The sequence below is a fragment of the Daldinia decipiens genome (assembly GCF_022478715.1).
Source record: "Daldinia decipiens strain CBS 113046 unplaced genomic scaffold F4813scaffold_5, whole genome shotgun sequence".
In the NCBI taxonomy this organism is placed as follows: domain Eukaryota; kingdom Fungi; phylum Ascomycota; class Sordariomycetes; order Xylariales; family Hypoxylaceae; genus Daldinia; species Daldinia decipiens.
The window spans coordinates 638843-662466 of record NW_026054548.1 but is presented as its reverse complement, the minus strand read 5'-3'; the positions used below and the strand labels follow the sequence as shown (position 1 = coordinate 662466).

Genomic DNA, 23624 nt, shown 5'->3' with positions numbered 1-23624 from the left:
CCAATAAGACTTTATAACAGACGAAATAATGGATATATGATACAAGCATATGAATTTAGGTAAACAATAGTATCATTTTAACATTTTGTTAATAGGTCCAAAGTAACAAAGTAATGACTCGGAAGCACGTGGGTAAAATACCTAATCTGAAGATATAAGGAAGATAGAGAGCTACCAACATACACGCAGGTAGGTCTAGCTTCCAATTCTAACTAGCAGTCACCTTCAACTTCGCTTCCACAAACTCAGCCAATACCACCAGAGATGTCCGAGCACTCATAATATCCAAGAACGGGATATCAACCCGGAACACGGACCAAAACCAAGAGCGGAACTCGGACGCGATCATGCTGTCAACCCCAAACTCAAGCAACGACCTGTCTCCCCCGATCTGGTCGAAAGGCATCAGGATAAGGTTAGAGAATCGCTTCTTGACCAAGCGCAAAATAGCCTCACGCATAGTGTCAGCGTCGGCCTCAGACGCAAAAGCAGCCGACACGGCCGCAGGCACGTCCTTGAACCAAGCTGCTGCCACCATCGCAGCGGCACGCCCGCCTTGTCGAGGCGTTGAGGCGGCCTCCTTCTCAGCCAGCAACGAAGCCAACAAGACAGAAGCGCGGGCCTCGACCAGCACACCGTGGCTGGTTACGTCAAAGCCGCGGGCGCTTAGCTCTCGAATGGCGGCCGGTTCCAAGCCCGTGAGGAGATGCGATTCCTCGGGTCTGCAGGCTGCTTCGCTGGCCAGCGCCAGATCTATTACCTGGAGGAACTCCTCCTCGTTGAGCGGCTGGATCCCCTTCCGCAATAGTAGAGCCTCTATCTCGGGGTTCTCGTGTAGATAGCCTACCTCGGAGATCATGCCCAAGCCCACCGAGACGCAAGCCTGGCCGCGCGACCGGCGCCAGCGGGCAAAGGCGTCGAGGAAGCCGTTCGCCGAGCAGTAATTACTCTCTGTTGCTGTGCCTACGGTTCCCGAGACCGACGAGGTAAGCAAGAAGAAATCGGGCTCGTTTTGCGCGTCTTTTTCGACGTGCACTTGCAACGCGTTGTGCAGATTCCAGGTCCCTTGCCACTTGGGATCAATACCTGTATGCCAGGCCTCATTGGGCATGCGTGTGAAAAGGGCCTCGTGGAGACCCATAGCCGCCTGGATGACGCCGCCGATGCGCCGCCCCGTGGCTATGCAAGTTGAAACTGCGGCGGTCACATCGGCAGCCTTGGAGACATCGCCGCGTAATATTCCGACGGTAGCCCCGGCCTCTTCCAGCCGAGACACAAGCTGTTTCGCACTGGGTTTATCGGCCCCGGAACGGCCTAAGAAGACGAAGTGGCGGGCTCCTCGTGTTATCATCCATCGACTGAGACTACGACCCAAGCCACCCAGACATCCGACGAGGAGATAGACCTTTTCAGCGTTGAATACACTGGCATATGTAGCCGGCGCGACCTGTAATAAATGTAGCGTTAGTCTTCATGACTTGCCTTGCAAGAACCGCTATTCGTTTGTATCAAATGTGGCTTACCGGGACACGGGCCGTCGGGTCCTCCAAAGAAATAACAACCTTGCCCACGCGATCCCTGCTCGAGAAATATTGATACGCCTGGGTAACCCGACTAACATCAAAAACCTTCATGGGCAATGCCTGGATCTCCCCAGCGCGATAGAGCTGTAGCGTCTCGACCATGAGCCTATCCCAAATGGCGCGATGGAAGGGGTCCTGGGCGTAGAACAGCTCGGACAAATCGAAGGCGGTAAAAGTCGCGTTGCGAAGAAACACGCGCATGTCCAACTTCCCGGCGTCCACGAGCTCTCGCTTGCCGATCTCTACGAACCGCCCGAACTCCGCTAGACAACGCCAGCTCTCGTGCATCAAGTCTCCTACCAGCGAGTTGACGACGACGTCGACGCCCCGGCCACCCGTAGCCTGCATCACGGCCTGAACGAAGGACGGGTCGCGCGAACTGAAGACGTGTGAGGGCGACACGCCCATCTCGTTAATAAGATAGTCACGCTTAGCCTGCGAGCCGGCGGTGGTATAGACCACAGCGCCTACTCTCCTGGCCAAGGTAATAGCAGCAATGCCCAACCCGCCCGAGCCGGCGTGAATCAGCACGGACTCTCCGGGACGCAGACGCGCGCGTTCGTTAACAGCATAAAGCGCAGTGCCGTAGACAAGCAGCAACGTCGGCATAACAGTAAATTCTTCGTCGTCCAGCATCTTGTGCACCGATCCGGCCGGCACGCGCACCGTCGTGCCGAGATGATGGGGTGCGTAGGCGACGACGCGGTCGCCTACTTTTATGTGCTTGACATCCCGGCCGATAGCAGTCGCTACGCCAGAAAAGTCAAATGCAGTTGTCTTGTCACGAGTATCTACGCGACCGCTCATGGCGTACACGTCTTTAGCGTTGAGGCTCACTGCCCTGACTTCGATATCGACGTAATCCGCCGGCGGTGTCCCGCCCTGTCCCGGTTCTGACAGCTGCTGGAAGTATAACGTGTCCATCACCCCGACTCGGTCAATGGATAGCCGCGCTGGTTTCGCTTTAGTAAGTGTCTTCAACTTCTTCTCGCTCCGGTGTCCTAGTCGTTGTCGAAAAAGGGAATTCACTCGGAAGTCAGGACCGTATCTGCTAATGTGTAGGAGGCCGTCTTTTTCGATGAATTCGCAATCGTCCTTGTCATACTTGGCTACTAAGGCTTTTAGTGCATTCTCGCAAGCCGTGGCGAAGTTGAGTTGTTGTAGAGGTCCGATATCGAGGACTGAGTATCGCAACATGGGTTGTTCTAGCATCAACGCGCGCGAGAGGCCGCTGGAAAGCGTTAGGTTGGGATCTGGAATATTACCCAGCACGTTTGCGCTCGTGAACCAAAGCAAGTCGGCTGCCGTATTAGTTATGACGCGCAGTCGATTCATGTTCTCTGGGCTCATCGTCGCGAGGAATTCGCCCTCCATCTCTAATATAGATATGCATATGTCCGTTTCGATAATCTGTGTGCTGTCAATCTGATTGAGCTTGATGATATCTACCTGTGATACGCCGGCCTTCTGTTGTAGGTACGTTCCTAAAGTATTTGAAAACTCCATTACGGCGGATGTTGAGTTCTCGGCTTGCTTTTCAACGAGTCAGTCACTGCATGGCCACGCCATACAAACTGCGTTACGCGGGAGAAGAGATACTTACTACAATTACAGCCTTGCGGCCTGTAAAAATTGTCGTCTGTATTGGCCGCACAGCTAAGAGGACCTGCTTTCCGGCATCTAATACGTCGAAGCCGGCGGCTTCCAACTCTGATACTGCAGCATCTGATTTTCGTGTAATGATAATCCCATGATCAGAGATCAGCTTGGCGATCTGGTCCGGTGTCTGGCCCCAGACTAGTTTCGAAGTAGCATGCTATACAACCCGCGTAAGCAATAAAATACTTTAAAGAGAACTAGCTACTAATCAATCATCTTAGTAGCTAACTGACTGTCTTTAGGTACTTGAGTATCTAACCTACATATAGGAAGTACTCAAGGAGTTGGTTTAGGGGGTATTGTTAGGAACGACTATCTATTATTGGGATGCAACTCACTCTAGGTATTAGGAGGACATCATATAGGTCTTCATCACCTTCCCTCTCCACCCAAATATTATCATTCTCGGTCAGACTAGCGGAATGCCAGGACCGGTAACGCGGGAAGGCCGTCTCTTTATCCAACATGGATTGCCATTGTCTAGCCTTGTATCCGAACGCGTCGCCGCCGAGCTCTAAGACGCGAATTCGTGGGTTCTTGTGTCCGGCAAGATCCAGAAGAGCGCCAATTGTAGCCAGGCTTTCGTCGTCCCTCATATCGTCGTGTTGTTGGTCTACGAAGGATCTCACGTAGTCCCTCAGCGGCACTTCGGCTTCCGGACGTAGGCGTAAAATATCGGGCTTCCAGTGGATTCTCAAAGTCGGCTGGCGCTGGGTATACAAGTCCGTCGGGAGGCTAGTGTTGTTGCCCTCGGGCTGCTTAGACTTCTTCCCGATATACAGTGAAATGCGTCCGCCTCTAAAATCAACCACGGGAACCCCGCGCGAATCCCGCAGCGTACCGTCGATCCGCCTGCTGGAGAGGCCTGTCTCCTCAGAGCGAGCATGAATCTCACCGTTAGCCTCGGCCTCAGAACTAACCGCACCATCGGTGTCCGAGGTAAGATCTCTCCGTGCAGGCTGGATCTTACACTCCGCAATAAAGACGGGGAGCCAAGTTTTCAACGCGGACACGTGTCCCGCCGTTGTGCTGAGGATGGCCGTTTGGAGTGCTGCGTCTATAGTGATGGGGTGTACGGGATAGTATGTACTACCCGTTCTAGCGATTGGGGGTTCTAATAGCGTGACTCCGATAGTCTCGTGCCGACTTCGTCCACCGTCGGCTTGTAGGCTACTTAGGGACTGGAAGTGAGGACCAAAGCACAGCCCTTCTTGATGCCATTTGGTATACCATCTACCCGTGGACCAGGTATCAAAACTGTTCGTATTCTGTAACGTAACGCCATCACCCTGTCTGCCAGCCTCCGCCCCTCGGCTTGGCTCCGTCAAACGGATACTCCCCGTACAGTGCACCGTGGTGCGACCAGCCAGCCACGAGGAGACTGCAAAGTCGTACCAGTCGATCGAGCTGTTGGCGTTAGATATCTTGCGCGGAGACATGGTGGTGTGGATTTCCAAGTCTTTGGCTGTGGAATACACGTCCCTCTCCTCGTCAGGTACGTGAAGGGCAGCACTGATGTTGATGTTACGGAATTCGTAGGCAAGATGAGCAGCCGGCTTGTCTTTGGCTGTTGTGATTTGCGACACGGCTTCGATGGCCATCGCCATGTATCCAGTAGCAGGAAAGACGATTTGGTCTTCTACCTTGTGGTCCTGAAGCCAAGGTGTTTCGCTCAAGCGTAGCAAGTTCCGCCACGTGAAGTCGATTCCATTTCCCGTGAGTGCTAAAGTGCCGAGAAGCTCATGGCGCAAGTGTTTCCTGTTTCTCATCTCGAAACTGGCACGAGGTTCACTCCAAAGTAAGCCCCCTGAATAATCCCATGGGTACGGTGCGAGGTTATGGAGTATCCTCGAGCCCGATTCAGGAAGACCATTAATCACATCCCAGTTTAATGTCTTGTAGCCATGTGCAAAAAGCATGCCAACAAGCGTCTTGATGCATAAGTCGGCATCTTGCTGTCTAACCAGTGTTGGTGAGTAGGGGAGTGATTTTTCATCTAGTCCAAGCGCCGTCCTGATCTGCTTGATAGGCCCCTTAAGTGCCGTATGTGGGCCTATTTCAAGCAGATGGACAGCGTTGTCTTCCCCCATTATTAAATTCGCAAGCGCGGCGTGGAACTGAACTGGCTGCTCCAAATTTTGCCTCCAGTATGCCGGCATATTGGTTTGACTATTTATATCACCAAGACTGCTGGGGTTATATCCTACGGAAGAGTACATTTTCCCCTCGAACATCGAAGGTCTCGTGTCATTCTTGTCGCTTCTCGTTCTGTTCTCGAAGAATGGTGTGAGGAGTTCTTCATATAACTCACCTATTTCCTCCATCATATGGGAATGATACGCACGCCCACCTGTTTCAAGCTTCCGGGCGAACTTATTCTGAGCTTGTAAGTCCTTTTCGAGAGTCTCGACGGCTTCCGGGGAGCCGCTTAACGTTACACTTTCAGGTGCATTAATACATGCCATACGAATCTGTGTTTCAAGACCTTTGTTCTCGATAAGGAGTTCAGCCTCTTCGGGATTTAAGCCGATTGCCATCATAGCTCCCCTAGAGCGCAAGGAACCGACGGCGTAACCACGGAAATAAGCCACTAGAATGGCTTGAGAGAAGGAAAGGAGATGGGCGGCGTAGGCTGCCGCAATCTCGCCAGACGAGTGACCAACCATGGATGCTGAATGGACTCCCCAACTACGTAGCAAGTCCACTAGCCCGATTTGAACCGCGGTGCAAATAGGCTGGCTACGGGTGACTTCATTGATACGACTGTTTGCGCCGTCTAATAACGTCTGTTCGAGTGTCCAGTCAGGCCTATGTGGGGGCGGGAGGGCCTGAAGTACACCATCGAGGCGACGGATCGTGTTGCGGAAATGTTGACTCGAGAACAGCAGCTCTTTAGCCATGCCGGCGTATTGTGCTCCTTGACCTGTGAATACGAAGCTAAGGGGCAGTGGATTAACCATTATTTCCAGAGCAGCTTCATCTGCCGTTATATGAACTAACTTCCCGCTGGCCTTCTCGTGTTTGGCTAAAAGGAAACTTCTATGCCGGAAGTGGTCTCGACCCTTGGTGAGGGTATGGGCTAAATCAAGTACTGACTTCTTGTCGTGTAATTGCGCTACAGCTTGGAGGGTTTGCTGGATAAGCACATCTAGCGACTTGGGCGACGCTCCTGACACTGGCAGCACTATAAGCTCTTGATTATCTCGTGCGTCCAGGCCATCTCTTGAGGAACTATGCGTCTCTAGGTAACCTTGGCCAAGGTAACTCTCCGCAGACTCGAGAATGACATGGGCATTGGCGCCGCCGTAGCCAAATGAGTTAATGCTAGCACGACGAAGCGCTCGGGGCCACTCTTCTACCTCACTGGCTACTTTCAAGTTACGTTCTGCTAGGATCACTGTATTTGAAGGCCTCGTAGTCAGTTTATCATCCGTAGACTACGTCGCAAATACCAAACTGAGGAGAGAAGGGGCTGAACTTTACGTTTAGGGTTTAGGTTGACCACCCCTTGCGATGGGGGTATTTGGCCATTCTCAAAAGCTTGAACAACTTTGAGAATAGAGGTGAGACCACTGGCTCCTTCGCTGTGGCCTACATTTGTTTTGACCTATTGTTCCACGTCAGCTACATTGGTTTCCCACCATTATGAATAATTATCAATATAGACTCCAGGAAATCCAGAGAACTCACCGACCCGATAAGAAGTGGAGGCCCATCTCGTGGAGAAAAGCATCTCCCGATCGCATCTACTTCTATAGGATCTCCGACGGGCGTACCGGTACCATGACACTCAACGTAGTCGGTTCCGGCGAAGTTTAGGCCGGCATTCTGATACGCCTTGCGTATAACTACCTCTTGCAGCTTGCCGCTCGGTAGCGATATTCCTGGTGTTTTACCACTCCTATGTTGATGTTATTTATCTGTGTTGTCTAATATTTTCTCGTACAGTTCTCTTCATCCCTCCTCTTGACGAGTTTAAGGGCTGGGGACATGACTACCCGGTAACTTTATATATGAATGTAAGGGTCACTTACGCATTCACGGCACTCCCCCGAATAATTGCCCTGACGGGGTTGCCATCTCTAAGTGCAGCAGATAGACGTTTAACATAGACAGCATTGACGCCCTCGGCACGGCCGTACCCGTCAGCCGAGATATCAAAAGTGTGACAAGTCCCCGTAGGCGAAAGGACTCCGCTTTTAGCAGCGGCGATATGGAGCTCTGGAGACATAATCAAGTTGGAGCTGGCCACAATAACGCTATCGCAATCACTTGCCTTCATGGCGTTGAGTGCTTGGTGGAGGGCGTAGAGCGATGAAGAGCACGCAGTATCTATGGTAAAACTGAACAATTAATTCTCACCATTAGTATAGTTACCACTTCTTCAAGTTTAATCTTTGATGGTGTGATACTAGGAGTCAAATAGTAACATGTAAATCCAATGAATAATCCAAAACCAAGGGATGAAGTACGATATAGGGGGGCATATACCTAGGTCCGTGAAGATTGAAAACATGACTGATCCGATTTGACATTATGGTAGCCCCCGAGCCTGTCGCTATGTACCTATGCAGGTAATCGGGGTCGCGGGTTTGAATGGGCTGGTAGTCAACAGAGAAGTTGGCAACGTAGACGCCTATGTCGGAACCCATCACGCTATCCATGGGTATACCAGCACTCATGAGGCATTCGTAAACGACCTCGAGGAGTTTCCGTTGCTGAGGATCCATATATGTAGCTTCCATGTTGTTAATACCGAAGAATGCATTGTCGAATTGACGTACATCCTCGTCGATAAAATATCCAACGGCTACATTCGTAGCACCGCTACGGTTCCCCTGAGGGTGGTAGAATCCATCAATGTTATATCGCTCAGGCGGTACAGGCCCCTGTGCGGACTTTTGCTTAAGCAGGAAGTCCCAGAGATCAGACGGGGAGCGAATATCCCCGGGGAGGCGGCATGCTATGTCTTGCTTAGATGATCTCCTGGAAGAATACACATTGTTCTAAGTTAAAAAAATGCAGTAACATACCCATTCCAACGATACACGGGGGGTCATCGTTTGAAAACGCTGAACCAGCAACACAACTTGCGTTCTCATCTTCCAGGTTCATAAGTACCATGCTAGAACTGTCGCCAGTAGATACAACAGACGACTCCACCAAGACAACCTCAGGGCTGGACATGACTGCTACTACTATCTCATAAGATCACGAAATATAAGTAGGTGTAGTGTCGAATGTTCAAGGTTTGCTTATATTGAAGCTGTGGGAAGGGGTAGTGAGCACCAAGGTTAAGGGGTAAAGGATTTCCACCTTTACCTTATATAGGAGAATTAAGAATTTACATCGAATCCTGCTATGAGCTCAATGCTATCTCTAAAAAGGGAATTATTAAATGTATTTATCTTGAGCTTCTACATCTACGACTGCTCAACCTATACATATACACATCACTTTAGGAGTCCTTTTTCTCTGGGTGAACATATGCTGCCATACCATAACCTATCTCATCCCCTGAATGATGTTGATGAGCCTAGCTCACTTACTTGTGCTTGAATTATTCTTCAACACGCCCTTACACCATCTAGTATTTTTGTTCTATATCTACGCCATGATGTGAGTTTCGTAAGAACCCAGTATCAAATTCTCTACTATGTCGTATAAAAGGGATGGTGCTTGTGTTCCTCTGCAATAACATGGTAGGTCACATGAGGTTTTGCATGATTGGATGTCTTTGAGCATAAATCTCTACGTCTTTCTGCATCAGAACTGAAAGCAGTCCTCTCCTGCATGCTCTCCCATCGCTAAAAATCAAGCCTCGAAGTAATGGATATTTCCGGAAACGCTTTGGTAGTTGGCGGAGGTGGGTGAAATACCAGTTCCTCGCCTATGTTCTTACATGCATTGCATCTTTCCAAAAATGAGCCATTTGCTGACACACAGTATTGCAGGAAGCGGTATTGGCAAGGCTTGTGCTCTCCTGTTTGCTAAAGAAGGCGCTGCCGGAGTGATGGTTGCCGACATTAGAATCGACGCCGCCGCTGATGTTGTAGCCGAGTGCAAAGCTGTGGCTACAAACCACCAGTTCCATGCAGAGGCAATCCAGGTCGATATTACTCGAGAAGACTCAGTCCGTGGGCTTGTTGGTCGGATGGTTCATGTCTTCAACCGCATGGACTACTGCATTAATTGCGCCGGTGTGAGTTCCTCCTCGTTTCTCACTGGATATACTTGACGTGGAGTTCGAGGTCGCTTCTTATTAGCATTGTAACACTTTGCTGACATGCTTACTGCTTAGATTGGCGTTCAGAAGGCGGTAGATATTGCAGGGATGCCTTTAGTAGAATTCCAGCGGTTTCTCGACATAAACACCGTAGGTATGTTCCTAGTGACACGGGAGGCGTCTATAGCGATGCGGGCTCAAGAGCCTCGGGTCGTATCAAAATCCTCGCCTGGTCGAGGAACCACACGAGGTGCCATTGTCAATCTCGGTTCGGGATCTTCCATGATCGCCACTCCAGGTGTTCTTCCCTATACCGCATCTAAACACGCAGCACTTGGACTGAGTAAAAACAGCGGTGAGTTTACCATTTTTCTTACAACCTAGATAGACATAGGCATGCAATGCTGACATGCATCTTTCTTCAGCTCTTGATAATGCATCTCATGGCATTAGAGTCAACTGCGTTTGTCCTTCGTGGACAGATACTCCCATGGTGCGGGCGGCTATGAGTGGCGTGGAGGGTCTAGCCGAATTGATCGACGCTGCAGTGCCTATTGGTCGAATCGCAATGGCTGAGGAGATAGCAGATGCCGTAATCTTCCTGTGTAGCCCAAGATCTAGCTATGTGACTGGCTGTGGGTTTCTTGTTGATGGCGGAACAACTCTGACAGCACTGAGATGAAACCATCGGGTACGTGTCCGGATAGGGGGTGCATATGTATAGAAGATTACCTAGGTAAAGAGAGGGTAGGTGGTGGACAGTCTTGCGTATTTTAGGAATGCCAATGTGGTATTGGTCATATTTCACTTATACAGAGAGTAGGTGCTCAGTGTAGGAGGTACCCAAGATGCACTTATTATACACTCTGGAGTTCTCCGAATGTCTATGCTTAGGTCGTTAATTACTATATGTAGTGTAATAAAGCACATGTTTTAGTATGTATTGTCTGTAATGGTAGAATTGGAATTGCCTCTCTCTCTTGATTTGAAAGCTACCTGCCATATGTATCTACCTAAGGTAGGATGTATTGCTGCATTTTAGCAATATTTAGACTCAGACTGAATTAGCTAAGTTAAAGCTCCTATGTTTTGTATTATTTTTAGTTGTAGTATATAGAATTTGACGCCTTCCATATTTAAAAGTAGCTGTCAATTTACAATGCGATTACGTTGAGATTAATATGAATAAGACCTGGATATATCTTGTTATAATTGCTATTTGATACATATTGTCAAATAAAGCTGCGCTGGCTAACGTATCTAAAATTTATGATCCTTCCTCACTCTGTAGAACGGCTTCATCAACGAGAAGTTTGTGAGCTTGCTTCAACTCTCCCAAGTCGAACATCCGCCACAACATGGAGTCCTGGGCAAACATTAACGATACTCGGAAAGGCAGAAGATATAATTCCAAAAATACGTACCCAGACCGTGCGCCATCCAAACGTATCAAGGAAACGAATCATGCCCGTAAAGCTACCATACCAGAACCATGCTGGCGGGGATCGTTTCAGAGTCTGGGCGACAACATTCGCTGCGTATTTAAAACGATCAGTAGCACCTTCTATACTCCTGATTAGCCATGCCTACTTGGTTAAATACTTATATCTAACATGATAGGCGGTATTTACGTGGAGTCCGCGTGACGTGCCGTTGGAAATTCTCTGCGAGCGGAGAATAGTAGGATCCTAGCCTATACGTTAGGAGATATCTACGAGTAAAGCGTTGTAGAAGTAAATCAAACCTTCTGGTAGTCGCCTATGGGAATCATTCTTCAAGATGTTGGTACTGACTTCTCCAGAAATGATCTGTGCGGCAATTATCATCAGCAAATGACAAATATCCTAGGCTGTGGTAAGGCAGAAATATACAGTAATGACCTTGACACTTCGAAGGGTAATTATTAGCAGTATACTTTAAATGGCGCCATTTCAACACGGAGAGTGTTAGACCAATGTTGGAGTGCTGCCTTGGTAGCATTATATGATGCTGGTTGTCGAGTCAGTAAAAGGGCCTCCAGGGATGATAAAAAGAGAATATGACCAACCTCCATATAAATAAGGTATAATTCCGCCAATGGAACCGATGTTCACGATCGTTCCAGTGGTGTTAATGATCATATCATGGAAATGGTGCACCATGCGCATAGGCCCGAATACGTTAACATCGAACATGCGCTGCACCGCAACCACGTCTGTGTCAATGGCTGTCATGGTATAGGTTATGCCACTGTCATGAACTATAATGTAAGTCTCGATCACGAGCCAAGAGGTGGTACGTACGCGCAATTTATGAGAATGTCAAGATGACCGCCAGTAAGTTTCAACACGCTAGCTTTCAAGTCCAAGACTGACTTCTCGACGGTAACGTCAAGAGGGAAGAAGGTAATTCCTGCCTCTGACAAGTGGTCGCTCGCCTCCTGGGGAAGCACTGTAGCGATGGCATGGATGCCGTGACAACAATATTCCTGAACAAGCGCCTCACCTATTCCTCCTCGGCCACATCTATATCGGTAGTAGTAAGTTTATGAGAAATAGGTAGCTGAAGGGTTTTCATGGACTTACCCAGTGACAAGGGCAAACTTGCTACGAGACATCTTGGCATAGGAGGCAGGAAAACTCGTCTTAACAAAGTGATTCCTCGAGGTTCATCGAGTCTTCAGCTTTGTGAGTTTTAGTTGGAACATAAGTGATCCTCCCCTATAAGAGTAGACTGGGGGTATATGTTATAATCCTATAGTTACCGGTCCATTGAAAGTCAAGCACATAAGTAAGATATAAGCAGCCATGTAAGTAAGATGCGAGTATGATGTGATTCCAGTATGCAGGCTGATAGGCATCGGGTATGAAAGTGAGACTTATAACAGGATTTCTTGAAGGCATTATGTACATGGGTATCTCGGTACGTACATCTCTGGAAATTGCCAAGACGCCATCTGCATGTGCAGCGTACATAAGGGTAACTGAGATGATTTTGATTGGCTACCTTAGGTAGGCAATATATCTCATTCTGGTAAGTTTTCCTATCCATTTTGCAAACTATGTAAATTACGGGCAGGTTTCTTTGAGAGGTTAAGGCTTATACCCTTAAAAAGCCATTAATATTAGATACCTGCCATAAGCTGGGAGGCTTTACAATAGGCCGCTTAGAACCGTAAGCGACGACATTGGTGGATATTCCGATGTTGCGCTAATGCACGATCCCGTGTACTTACCTAGGTTACATCTACAGCTCGGCTCTCATTCCAAGATCCGTACCGCAAACACATGGGAGTGTAAGAACCTTAAATAAGGCTACAGAGCCGAACCCCTTTTGAACCATTCGGATGAGGACCTTCCAAATCGGCGGTAAAAAGTTCATATGTCTAGCCGACAGAATCTCTACTTTTCTTATGAGGGGATAGTTCAATAAGCTACAGATGAGATGAGAATACTGAATACAGATATAGAAGAGACCTTATTGTAAAATCTAGAGTAGAAAATTGGGTTGATCTAACAAGACCTTGTAACCCTAACCCTCTCATTTCCCCTCCACCCTCAAGGATACTGAGTAGGCAATCCGTTGTTGTAACTGAATATGCGATTCGGATCCCAGATCTTCTTTAAATCTGCCAGACGGGCCAACTTGTCTCTGCCGTAGATCTGCTCCAACTTCTCGTCACCATGAGCATAATTGACGAACACCGTGAGCTCCGGATACCCAGATGTAGCCACAAGATCATCCCGCAGCTCTAACCCGAGTGCAATCGAAGCGCTCTGTGTAACACTGTCTCTATCGTCAAACAGCATGTTGAAGTTTCTGTTCCGTTGCAGATAGATTAGCCATGAGTTAATTGACTTGCTTATAACAAAAATGGACATGGGATTTTTATATATAAAAATAGGGGCAGAATAAACATCCTTACATATATCCAGTTGAATCTCTCCAAGGAAACGCCGTTTCGTCAGACGGTATGGCTGCCATGGCTTGATTGGGGAAAAACTCAAACTGTAAGACGCTGTTGCGCCCTCCGGGATACTTGGCAAAATAGGCGTCCATCTTAGCAAATGATGCATCATATGTTGACGCGGAATAATTCTTCATATTCCAACTGTAAAGGTCACGGGTTATGTTGGCTCGGCAGATGGAATCCATGATACCCCCGAATGCATTGTCTATAAGTCTATTCCATGGGTCAATGGCCATTCGGGTAACCTCGAGATCAAGGCTAAGAATTGGGGCCAGGGCTGCACGCGCTTTATCTTCACGTCCCTTATATGTCCATTGGGATTGTACTTGTGTCTAAGACTCAACATTAGTACAACAGATTCCGAGTATCAAAGTCTTGGTAGACATACTTTATTTGTAGTGGCGTTGGAGTTGATCAACATAATGGAGGCTAATTCCGCGGGTAGGGGACTCATAGACTCTATAGTCCTGAAGTATTCGGAGCTTCTTTCCTTTGGAATAATGTACTCGACGGTAAAAACATCGCCATCATCGATTAGTGGATGAAGTCCGTAAGTGGCGGATATGATGATGCCGAAATTCGCGCCCGCTCCACGGATAGCCCAGAATAGATCGGAATTAAAGTCCTTAGACGCATGAACAATGTCGCCGCTGGCTGTAACTATGCGCACGGAAACTAATGCGTCCGTAATCAAGCCGTAAACGCCTTGATAACGTCCAACGCCACCGCCGAGTGTTACGCCAATTAAACTGGGACAAGAAGCACTTCCGGTTTCTATTTCAGGTAGTCAGGTGTCTACTCAACTAGATTAACAGGACGGAGGCTCACGAATTTCGAAACCGGCGTTATATAGCGGATCAAATATATCGCCCACCCTTACACCAGGACCAACTGTAAGAGTCTGGGCAGTTGTGTTTAGGTTAAGGGAATTAAAGTGACTCAAATCGATAGCCAGACCGTTATGGAGACGTCCTAGGGTAGTAGTGTATCCATGACGGCCTCCGGTAGCGAGGAATGGTATCTTGTGAGTTGTCGCAAGTTTTACCTGGTTACGTATGTATTAGTTAGCGGTTAACTGTTTTAGAGTCGCTATCATATGATGATTCGCGTACAATTCGCACGAGGTCTTCTTCTGTACCTGGACTGACGGCAGCGCTATAGGTTGGGGCACTAAATGTAGTCCATCGCTCTGTAACGTTATAAAATTCCGGGGAACCGGTAAATGAGATGGTAGTATTGGTCGACCATTGTTGATTCGTCAGGACAGACCTGAGATCGACACGGGGAGGAACTCTTGCAGTAGCGGCAGCATCTGTCCTACTTAAACAGAACGAAAGCCAAAATAATGGCAAAACCCAAGTGATAGGTATCAAGGTTGTGCTCAGAGCTGACATTTTAAATGTGATTTAAATTAGCTGAAAAATTATCTAAGCTTCCGATCTATTTACTTCGACGAGAGTAGTGAACAACTAGAATAATAGATTACCAGTTACCTCTCTTTCTCTCTCTATATATACACGCTGGAAGCCTCTGATCCTAAGAAATACGGACGAACTCAACCAAAGCTTACACCCTTTTTTTCAGCCCTGAATCCTTCTAGCTGAAAAACAACCAAGAGTCATCACGCCTCGTGGTGAGGCACAGGGGAATGTTAGGCTGAAAGTGAGATTAGAAGGACGTTAAGAAGTAGCATGCAACCTAAAGAGTACCTATCTACCTACCTAGTTAGGTAATATAGTGTATTTATAGTAAGTCATGTCTTGTAAATGACCTTACATAAGGTTTCACTTTGTAAAAACACATTATTTGAGTATTTCGTAAGACCACTTAAGAGGTAGGCAATGAACTGGTGTGGTGCCACATCGCCAAGAGCAAGGGTATTATTATGTAATCTTAGGTCACAGGCCATATAAAGGTCTAATATTCGTCGTATTCTTCTGATCAGATAGCCACGATCATCATCATTCAGTTATGCATTCAATATAGACACATTCGTTATTTTCCCATATTTACAGCTTATGGCCCTATCTTGCGTATTTATCTTATATATCCTATCCGATCAGTAGATCCTTACAGTTCTTTCAGAGTATAGTGCTATCATCAGCTGTTTAGGGCCTTTCACGAGGATCTAGACGTTGAAGTGATATGCCATACTCTGCAGGAGATACCAACTCCTGTTCAGCAAATACTGCAAATGTAAGTATAGAGCTTCCCCAGTTGATTCTATTGTATTCGATGGAAAGGGGGGTTAAGACTAGTTACGGTACGAAACTTATGGACTGGATGAAGAGTATAATGTATTATTAAAGTCATCGCGAGAAAATAATTTGTCAAGACTCATTTCAATAAGTAAACTCCGTTAAGACCCTAGGGAAATAGCTCTGATACTATAACCCTAACAGCTGTTAACTATCATGTTATTGACACAGCCTTTACTTCTGTTTCTTCAAAACGCGAGTGTCTTCTCGTGGTTTTATGTTATATTCGGGATATGTTACTCTATACCTATCACCATTTGGCAACGTTAGTCTTGTGAGATAGCAGATACATATAAAGATCCGCCTTACCCTAGCAGGATTTGTCCTACAACGCAGCCTATCATATACTGGATTAACCGCAGGATCCATATAGGAACCCAGAAAGGGGGAGTGACGAATATAGTGTCACTACTCCAACCGAGCAATGCCATCTGAAAGATGGAAGGTTTAATATTTTCTTCTTGGCAGTTTCGAAGATATCCCAAGGCGTTGCGCAGGTAGTTTTCATCAAAAGCATGCTCAAATTCTTGCGGCTCAGCCCAAACCTTGAAGATAAGGTCTTCTTGGGTGGAACTATGTGCCCAGAATCGATGACTATCTGTCCCTTTAACCGACGTCCGCGAGGTCTGTAATCGTTTAGATGAAGATGGCAAAAACTCACCGAGTGCCAGGGGAGATTTTCAGAATGCCATCGTCCTTGGTGAGTACATATTCCTTCCCATTCTTGGTAACTGCCAATGTGCCCTGTTCGACTTGGAAGAACTCAGTTTGCCGTAGATGGATATGCCTATTCGAGCTGTTCATTAGAGGCCACCGAAGGCAATGAAGGAAAAACGTAAGTTGCAAGTGATTCTTACAGTGGCGGCCCAGACAATCCATCTCGGACGACCTGGTTCTCGGCGTAGTGCGTCTCCCTCACAATAAGATGACCCTCATCGTTGTAGAAGAACTCATAGAGTGCCGCATCGTTTGGAGAGAGCATGCGAGGCCCAAGAGGAGTATCCGTACGTCTCAGTGGGCGTGGCGAAAGCCAGAGTTGCCAGCCAAGCGCCATAATGATGAAACCGCTTGTCCGCCGAACTGAAGGGATGCATAACTTGGGTAACACTTACAGACATCGGGGGGAGGTTTGCGCCTTATGTCCTATCATGGTGTGGGACTGATGTCTCACCGCTCACTCACATCGCGGGATGACTGAGAGTAGACATATTTTGGAAATGCTATTGAAGGTTTATGCTGTGCTAGCTTACATTTTTAGAAGAGGCAGGTATAAATTGAACTTAAATCTGACAAACCGGCAGAGGATCGAGCCTCGTAGGTGTGGATACACTCGTTCCTCCTGTCGTGGATAGGTAGCTAGCTGCATAATTTCGATGTAACATCGGATCGGCCCATCAAGATCGGATGCGATCGTCAACGATGTAACCGGCTGATTTACTTCATGTGCTATTTCTACATAGGGGTAGGTCTAGTGACAGCCCAAAAGCGATCCTGGATCAGGGGAGCCTTTTCCGTCTTACGGTGTCTTACGGATGATCATCTGTGGAAGCGGATGTTTGTTAAGACTTCCGCGGCTCCAAAGCCTGGTGGTATCACCATATAAATACTTATAATGACATGTATTTTCATGATTATCTCTGTTTAGACTAGCGTCCCTAGGGGGCTGAGGTATTGTGCATATTACTTAGCCTTTGATGCCTCGCTGACAATATCTCTGACCCCCGCGAACGAAAGCTCATCCAATGTTTCCTCGTAAACCTGCTTTGAAAGGCGCTGTCCTTCGGGTTTGTATACGATAACTGCCATCCTGCAGCGTTCGTGTTAACTTGAGTAATCTGAGCTGAGACATCGCATTGAAAGATGCGGGATAAAACTCACGGTTGGATCTTTGCGTCCTCGATGTACTGCCCATGCGCCTGCTCACCGAGAGTAGTGACGGCATGAACCAATGTGCGAGCGCCAACAGAGCTAGTCCGGCTTAGCAAGTAAGTCTGGATCTTATAAATGACGCGGATGATGCCGTGGGTTTCCCGGCCAAGTTCCGAGCCGCTACAGAACCCAGGGTTGGCGCAAGACAGAGTAACCACGGATGGAGAGACATGTTTCGACAGTTCCGTCAGAAACAGTTGTCCGAGAAGCTTCGTTGCCCCATAGCGATCCGCCATATTCCAATTTGTCGCCTTCCGTTTAAAGGCAGCAAGAACAGGCGTTGATTTTCCCTCCTCAAATTTTGTCCAAGCGGCTGTGTCAGATGATGCTATACAAATGTGGCCGGGGTGGCTTCCAACTCTCTTTTCTTTGATAATAGGCAACAATAAAACCGTGAGGAGCATGTTTGCCAAGAAGTTTATCTGTACGCCCTCCTCATAACCAGTCGGGCTGAATGACTCTGTAACTTTGTATATACCTGCGTTGAGAATAGCAATATCGAGACTCTCTAAGCGTTTGGCACGCTCCGCGAAGGCGACGATTGAGTCGTAGGATGATAGGTCCAGTTTCCAGACTTGGATGAATCCGGGAACAAGATCGCGTCCATTGGCGAGATTCTGTCGGGCTATTTCGCCCTTTCTTTCATCGCGAACGGTTATAATGACTTTGCAGCCGAGATCTAGGAGCTGCCGAGCCACTTCCAATCCTATCCCGCCGTTTGCCCCTGTGATTATGGCCGTCTTCCCACTCAAGTTTACATCGCGCTGTAGCACGGGCGGGGGCGTAACGAAGAGCTGGCGATAGAAATAATGAATTGAGCCTGCCCTTGTCTCAGGCGAGACATCAAAAGTCATAGCCATGCTGAGTGTAGCTTTAGCCCTTAGGAGGGTTTTACGAAGAGAAACAGGATATATGAGGTTGCGGAAAAGGATTTGAATATTTGGATAATGAAGATGAGATGCAAAGCAATGGAAGCTATTATCTACATGTAGGTACATACCCGTATGTAATATAGGTACATGACATCGGATACATGTACGTACCTAACGTACCCTACCTATGTAGGTACCTTAAGACTCCCTTACAGATAATTACATAATAATGTCTTCGGCTTTTAGTCGTCGGATTTCGGGCATTATATCTCAATATCTAATCCAGTGTATTACTTGAATTTTTGACAGTATATTAAGGTATGAATGTAAACTTATCGGGTTTATTTGATTCATTTGATTCGTTTTATCCACTACTTCAACTAGACGAATATAGGGAGAATCGAACAGCGACTGATTATATAGCTTAGCTTGTTCCAATAATTGATATCACCGTTGGCTAAGTCGTCTTGCGCCCAGATTGCCTGCATCAATATATTGACGTGGTTGAATGACCGAGAGGAATCTTCCTTTTCGGACCTGGAAATGAGATCTAGAACTGCCGTCCGTTGGTCGTCCCGTCGAGCCTCACAGCCTAAGATAAAGACAGGGAATTGCCGGACACAGGAACCTAGCTGAGAAAATATAGCAAATGCTCTGTCAATATGCCGCTGAGTCCCAATTGTCTGGTTAAGTAAGTTCTCAGACGCGCGATTGAGATATACCAACAGGGCTAGCTGATATAATTCCATTATTAATGGAGTATCTGCACTATGATTAACCGTAACCTCCACTGGTATGCTTCTGATTCTCCAGTCAAGTATTTTTAAGAAGTCTCTGTAATCATTCACATTCTCGGCAGACATTTTAGTCGGCGGTCTAGTAGATACCGCATCACAGACTTCTGATAGCAGTTTTATGGTGGCAAGAGCCGGCGGTGCCGTCTGGGAAGCCTAGTTATGCGTTAGAATTCTCCCCCTGTCTGTCAGTTAAGCATACTAACCTCAGCGCGGACACTCGACACAGCTGATGTGTTTTCCGTATTCTCTCTATTCCAGTGCTGCAGAGTGAAGCGTGCTAATACGTCATAGTAGTACACCCAATCCAGCAAGAGAGCTAAATCACTGTCTTGGGGGTACTTGTCGAGACCGGCAGTTTTAATGATGTTCTTAACGCCAGAGAGATACCACACCCATTGTCCCGAGGTGCAGGATGCTTGATGGATCTGATAGTTTAGGTTAGCAACATTATGAGTGCTATACGGCGTGGTAAGTGGGGTTCGCATCAACCTCAAAAGAACATAACAGCATCCCTGCGGCAACATGTTGGGCCGCTTCAGTAGTGCTAAGCTGATTTATTTCTGTAGCTGATAGGGATTTGAGAGCAGAGATCTTGAGCTCTACAGCTTGTGAGTGGACATGATGGCGATGCAGTGAAGATAGGGCTAGTAGCGACTGGAGCACTGCTAAAGAAGATGTTGTGTCACTGGATAGGGCAATCCGGATCAGTAGATTACCTAGATCTAGAGGATCGTGACTAAATATAGCGAGAGATTGTGAAGCAGTATATTGAACTTTATTCATTAGTTACCGAGTTTATGAACCTGTATCAGTAAGATTTAAAGGGACCCTAAGAACTCACAGTACTGAAATAGACTTGTATCACCGGCCTCTAATTTTAGGGGATTCCATGCTAACGGTATATGTAATATTGGCTGGATGGATCCTAGAGCGTGTTAAAGTGTGTTAAAGAGACGACCGCCTGGGTACCTATTGAGAATAGATCATGGGACGGCTTACCATTAGCCACCGGGTTTGCGATGCGATAGTGCATTTCAAAATCCGTGTATGACACGTGAGCAATACGAGCATCGGAGGAATGGGGTCCATCATTCTGCGGCGACGCGTACGGTGGAGTGTGAGACGGCGACTTTCCAACGACAGCACGCCGACCATCGCTGGAATTGGGCCAGGACAATTGAAGGCCGGAACCTTTGGAGTTCCGCTTCTGTGGAAATTGCTTTACGTGGGCTGCAGTAGTTTCATGAAGAAGAGTGACCTTTTTTAACTCGGGGCATTCGCCGATGGCTGAATTGGCAATGGCCAATGCCATCTCCCTTTCCATTTTCTTGGCATTCATCGTAAGGTACATGTACCTAATGTCCTGAGCCAAGGTAGAGTCGACTTCACTACATGTAAGTGTTTGTCGGGGAAGCGGTGTTTCGGTTAGATGCTTCTCTAGGAATGATGTTTCTAGGAATGCGGGAGTTGAAGTTTCCAAGGTAAAGGTAATCTTCAAAGAACGTGGGAGCCTCGGACACTTGCCCATTATATCAAATTCATGTTACACTGCATCATGCACATAATCTGCCAAGAGGCTAAGTGAGAAAGAGCGGCGTAGCATATGAAGGCTTACTTAGGTATGTACATGTATTTACATGTATTAATAATTGCATTTGTACCAGGTAGGTACATGCATACATGTAGATAGTGATGACATATATGTACATGATCTAACGTACTGCTTTTATAAGTTAACTAACGGGTGTAACCTGAAGCTCACATACATGTACCTAGGAATGTTCGATCGTTGTGATATACATGTATTATTCTATGTAACTGATAGCGAAAAGCTGAACAACGATAAATCTAACCTTAACTATACCTATGGAATAGAAGGTCGTCATATATGTGGAATAGGTAAGGTAGATAGATAACGTAAACCAATACTATACTGTGCATAGGTAGTCAGTAACAAGTTTAATATGAAGACACAAGTTATAATGTTATCAGTAACTACAAGATTTGAGTATACCTTTTAACCGATTCGCAGTTCTCAACTCGAGCTGGGTATATGATTATGATTATCTGTTAGGAATTATCAGAAACCACCGGCAACTATCAACATGACCCCTGAGAAGGTCATATATCCATCCACAATATGGATTGCTATATTGTTATTTATAATATGGCAATTAAGCAAAATAGGCCGTCGACCCAAGGACTATCCCCCAGGCCCGCCCACTCTTCCCCTTATTGGTAATCTACATCAGATACCAACAGAGAAGCGCCATTTACAATTCGAACAATGGGCTCGAGAGTATGGGCCAATATATTCACTTATGCTAGGGAATCGGGTTATGATTGTCCTCAATTCTGACCAGGCAATTAAGGATCTAGTAGATAAGCGAGGTGCCATTTACTCCTCGAGGCCGGAGTCTTATATAGGACAAGACATTCTAAGCGGAGGCCTTAGAGTCTTGTTTATGGTATGTACTCGCTAACGTGTGTGTATTCTCCATGGGATTAAGGGAGAGAAAAGATATGAGTTATATGTCTAATCACTAAACCATAGCCAAATCATGGAGTTTGGAAAATGGCTCGGAAGTTCGTTCATCGTATCCTAGGCATCACGGCAGCGCGAACCTATGTACCTTATCAAGATCTCGAAAATAAGGCCATGCTACTCGGCTTTTTAGAAACCCCAGATGATTTCATTAGCCATATTCGCCGCTATACAACCTCCTTGACCACCCAGATGACATTCGGCTTTCGTACCACGACTATAAAAGATCCAAGATTCAAAGAGATTTTTGACGTAGGTACCCACCTAGATATATGACTTTCGATATTGTGATGTTAACACGATACTTAGATATTCGACCGGAGCTCTGAGATGATCGCATCCCGGGTAGGTAAGCCTTACGCGTTTTGGAAAATTCACCTAGAGTTAATCATGTCCACCTCTTAGACAGCTGCACTCTTGGACCTAATACCTATCCTGAGACGCCTGCCAGAACGCATAATTAACGTCAAAAGCGAGGGGAGAGAGATACACGAAAGGGAGCTAGAGTTGTTTCGAGAATATTATCTCAAAACCAAGGGGAGACTACACGATGGTACAGCCAAGGTATTAATCAACATACGAGAATGAACTTGGTAGTATTTGTATGCTAATTTATAATAATTGTAGCCGTGTATTTGCGTGGACCTTGTCAATATGCAGAAGAAAGAAATATTTTCTGACGACCTTGCCGCATATATCAGTGGCTCGCTGTTGCAAGCTGGCTCCGAAACAACAGCATGTATTCTTGTAGGGTTCATTCAAGCTATGATTATTTTCCCTGAGGTAGCCAGGATTTCTCAAGCCGAGCTTGACCGCGTGTGTGGAGACCGTTTGCCTGATCTTAACGACGTCTCTAACCTACCGTACATCCGGGCCTGTGCTAAAGAAGCCCTACGCTGGATGCCAGGGTTCTTATTGGGCATACCTCACGCTGTTACTCGGGACGATACATATCTTGGATTTAAAATACCTAAAGATGCAACAGTAATCCTTAATGTCTGGTGAGTCGTGGTCCTTTAATATAGCCGTGGTATATGAAGACTCTTTCTTCATCGTTATGCTGATAATCTTTTCTGTATGCATATAGGGCTATACATAACGACCCTAAGAAATACGCATCGCCTCGGGAATTCGAACCTATGCGTTATATAGATGATAACCAGACATCTATGGACTCAGCAAATAATCCCGAAGTTAACCAACGAGATCACTTTACCTTTGGGGCAGGTAGACGTAGGTGCCAGGGTATGCACATTGCTGATCGCTCCCTATTCTTAGCAATTTCTCGCCTCCTCTGGGCATTTAACTTCCAAAGAGCTATTGATCCCGATAGCCATAAAGAGATCATTCCGGATATGAACGACCTGACAGAAGGCTTGATGGTGTTCCCAACGCCATTTCCGGCTAAAATAGTGCCAAGGGATGACCGGAAAACCCGCATTTTGAGGGAAGAATGGGATCAGGTGTCAAAGTCACTTGACGATCAGAATCAATGGAAGACTGTTCCAGAAGGATTGATTTGGAAGGACGAGCAGCTTTCTGAGTTACTGGGACAGGCATTCGAAGAATGAAACTATTGTTTTCGTTGCCGCTTTACAGATACAGGTAACAGTTGGGCAGAGTATTGATTCGTGCTATTTTTACCCAATATTCTTTTGCTTCATATTGTTAACTCGTCGTTACTTCTTACCCGTCACTATATAAGCTGGTTTTACTTGATGAATGGATATAGTACCAAGTACAGAGGTATAAAAATAAAAGCTCTCGGCGCAATACAAATATCAGCCGCATTTATACAGCCTCCGC

The 23624-nt window shown here is 46.8% G+C and overlaps 8 protein-coding genes across 8 annotated transcripts; 2 read left to right on the top strand and 6 right to left on the bottom strand.

Annotated features, from left to right (window-relative positions):
• Positions 1-208: 208 nt before the first annotated feature.
• On the bottom strand, positions 209-8357 carry F4813DRAFT_379054 (polyketide synthase; the record flags this gene model as incomplete). The annotated part of the gene is made up of 10 exons (XM_049245402.1): positions 209-1447; positions 1524-3116; positions 3187-3399; positions 3581-4299; positions 4333-6639; positions 6726-6849; positions 6933-7143; positions 7277-7585; positions 7734-8205; positions 8276-8357. 10 exons carry the CDS (start codon positions 8355-8357, stop codon positions 209-211), a joined length of 7269 nt encoding a protein of 2422 aa, XP_049102832.1.
• Positions 8358-9071: 714 nt separating this feature from the next.
• On the top strand, positions 9072-10150 carry F4813DRAFT_386276 (uncharacterized protein; the record flags this gene model as incomplete). Its single annotated transcript, XM_049246393.1, has 4 exons — positions 9072-9108; positions 9197-9444; positions 9544-9823; positions 9894-10150. 4 exons carry the CDS (start codon positions 9072-9074, stop codon positions 10148-10150), a joined length of 822 nt encoding a protein of 273 aa, XP_049102831.1.
• Positions 10151-10735: 585 nt separating this feature from the next.
• On the bottom strand, positions 10736-12064 carry F4813DRAFT_400056 (uncharacterized protein; the record flags this gene model as incomplete). The annotated part of the gene is made up of 8 exons (XM_049248231.1): positions 10736-10834; positions 10893-11032; positions 11100-11156; positions 11213-11276; positions 11384-11457; positions 11516-11697; positions 11751-11972; positions 12033-12064. The coding sequence occupies 8 exons, from the start codon at positions 12062-12064 to the stop codon at positions 10736-10738; spliced, it is 870 nt and encodes a 289-aa protein (XP_049102830.1).
• A 940-nt stretch (positions 12065-13004) lies between these two features.
• Positions 13005-14811, bottom strand: F4813DRAFT_400055 (FAD-binding domain-containing protein; the record flags this gene model as incomplete). The annotated part of the gene is made up of 5 exons (XM_049248230.1): positions 13005-13266; positions 13373-13749; positions 13806-14191; positions 14246-14462; positions 14530-14811. 5 exons carry the CDS (start codon positions 14809-14811, stop codon positions 13005-13007), a joined length of 1524 nt encoding a protein of 507 aa, XP_049102829.1.
• Positions 14812-15696: 885 nt separating this feature from the next.
• On the bottom strand, positions 15697-17015 carry F4813DRAFT_348612 (uncharacterized protein). The gene is made up of 4 exons (XM_049242101.1): positions 16533-17015; positions 16337-16462; positions 15985-16269; positions 15697-15922 (listed from the first exon to the last, which is right to left on the bottom strand). The coding sequence occupies exons 1-4, from the start codon at positions 16727-16729 to the stop codon at positions 15850-15852; spliced, it is 681 nt and encodes a 226-aa protein (XP_049102828.1). The 5' UTR covers positions 16730-17015; the 3' UTR covers positions 15697-15849.
• Positions 17016-17268: 253 nt separating this feature from the next.
• F4813DRAFT_348610 (NAD(P)-binding protein) lies at positions 17269-18563 on the bottom strand. Its single transcript, XM_049242100.1, has 2 exons — positions 17554-18563; positions 17269-17482 (listed from the first exon to the last, which is right to left on the bottom strand). Exons 1-2 carry the CDS (start codon positions 18462-18464, stop codon positions 17356-17358), a joined length of 1038 nt encoding a protein of 345 aa, XP_049102827.1. The 5' UTR covers positions 18465-18563; the 3' UTR covers positions 17269-17355.
• On the bottom strand, positions 18564-20751 carry F4813DRAFT_348607 (fungal-specific transcription factor domain-containing protein). The gene is made up of 5 exons (XM_049242099.1): positions 20273-20751; positions 20115-20198; positions 19763-20046; positions 19477-19698; positions 18564-19426 (listed from the first exon to the last, which is right to left on the bottom strand). The coding sequence occupies exons 1-5, from the start codon at positions 20622-20624 to the stop codon at positions 18857-18859; spliced, it is 1512 nt and encodes a 503-aa protein (XP_049102826.1). The 5' UTR covers positions 20625-20751; the 3' UTR covers positions 18564-18856.
• A 627-nt stretch (positions 20752-21378) lies between these two features.
• F4813DRAFT_379051 (putative cytochrome P450) lies at positions 21379-23389 on the top strand (the record flags this gene model as incomplete). Its single annotated transcript, XM_049245401.1, has 5 exons — positions 21379-21741; positions 21828-22070; positions 22224-22382; positions 22446-22819; positions 22906-23389. The coding sequence occupies 5 exons, from the start codon at positions 21379-21381 to the stop codon at positions 23387-23389; spliced, it is 1623 nt and encodes a 540-aa protein (XP_049102825.1).
• Positions 23390-23624: the final 235 nt, after the last annotated feature.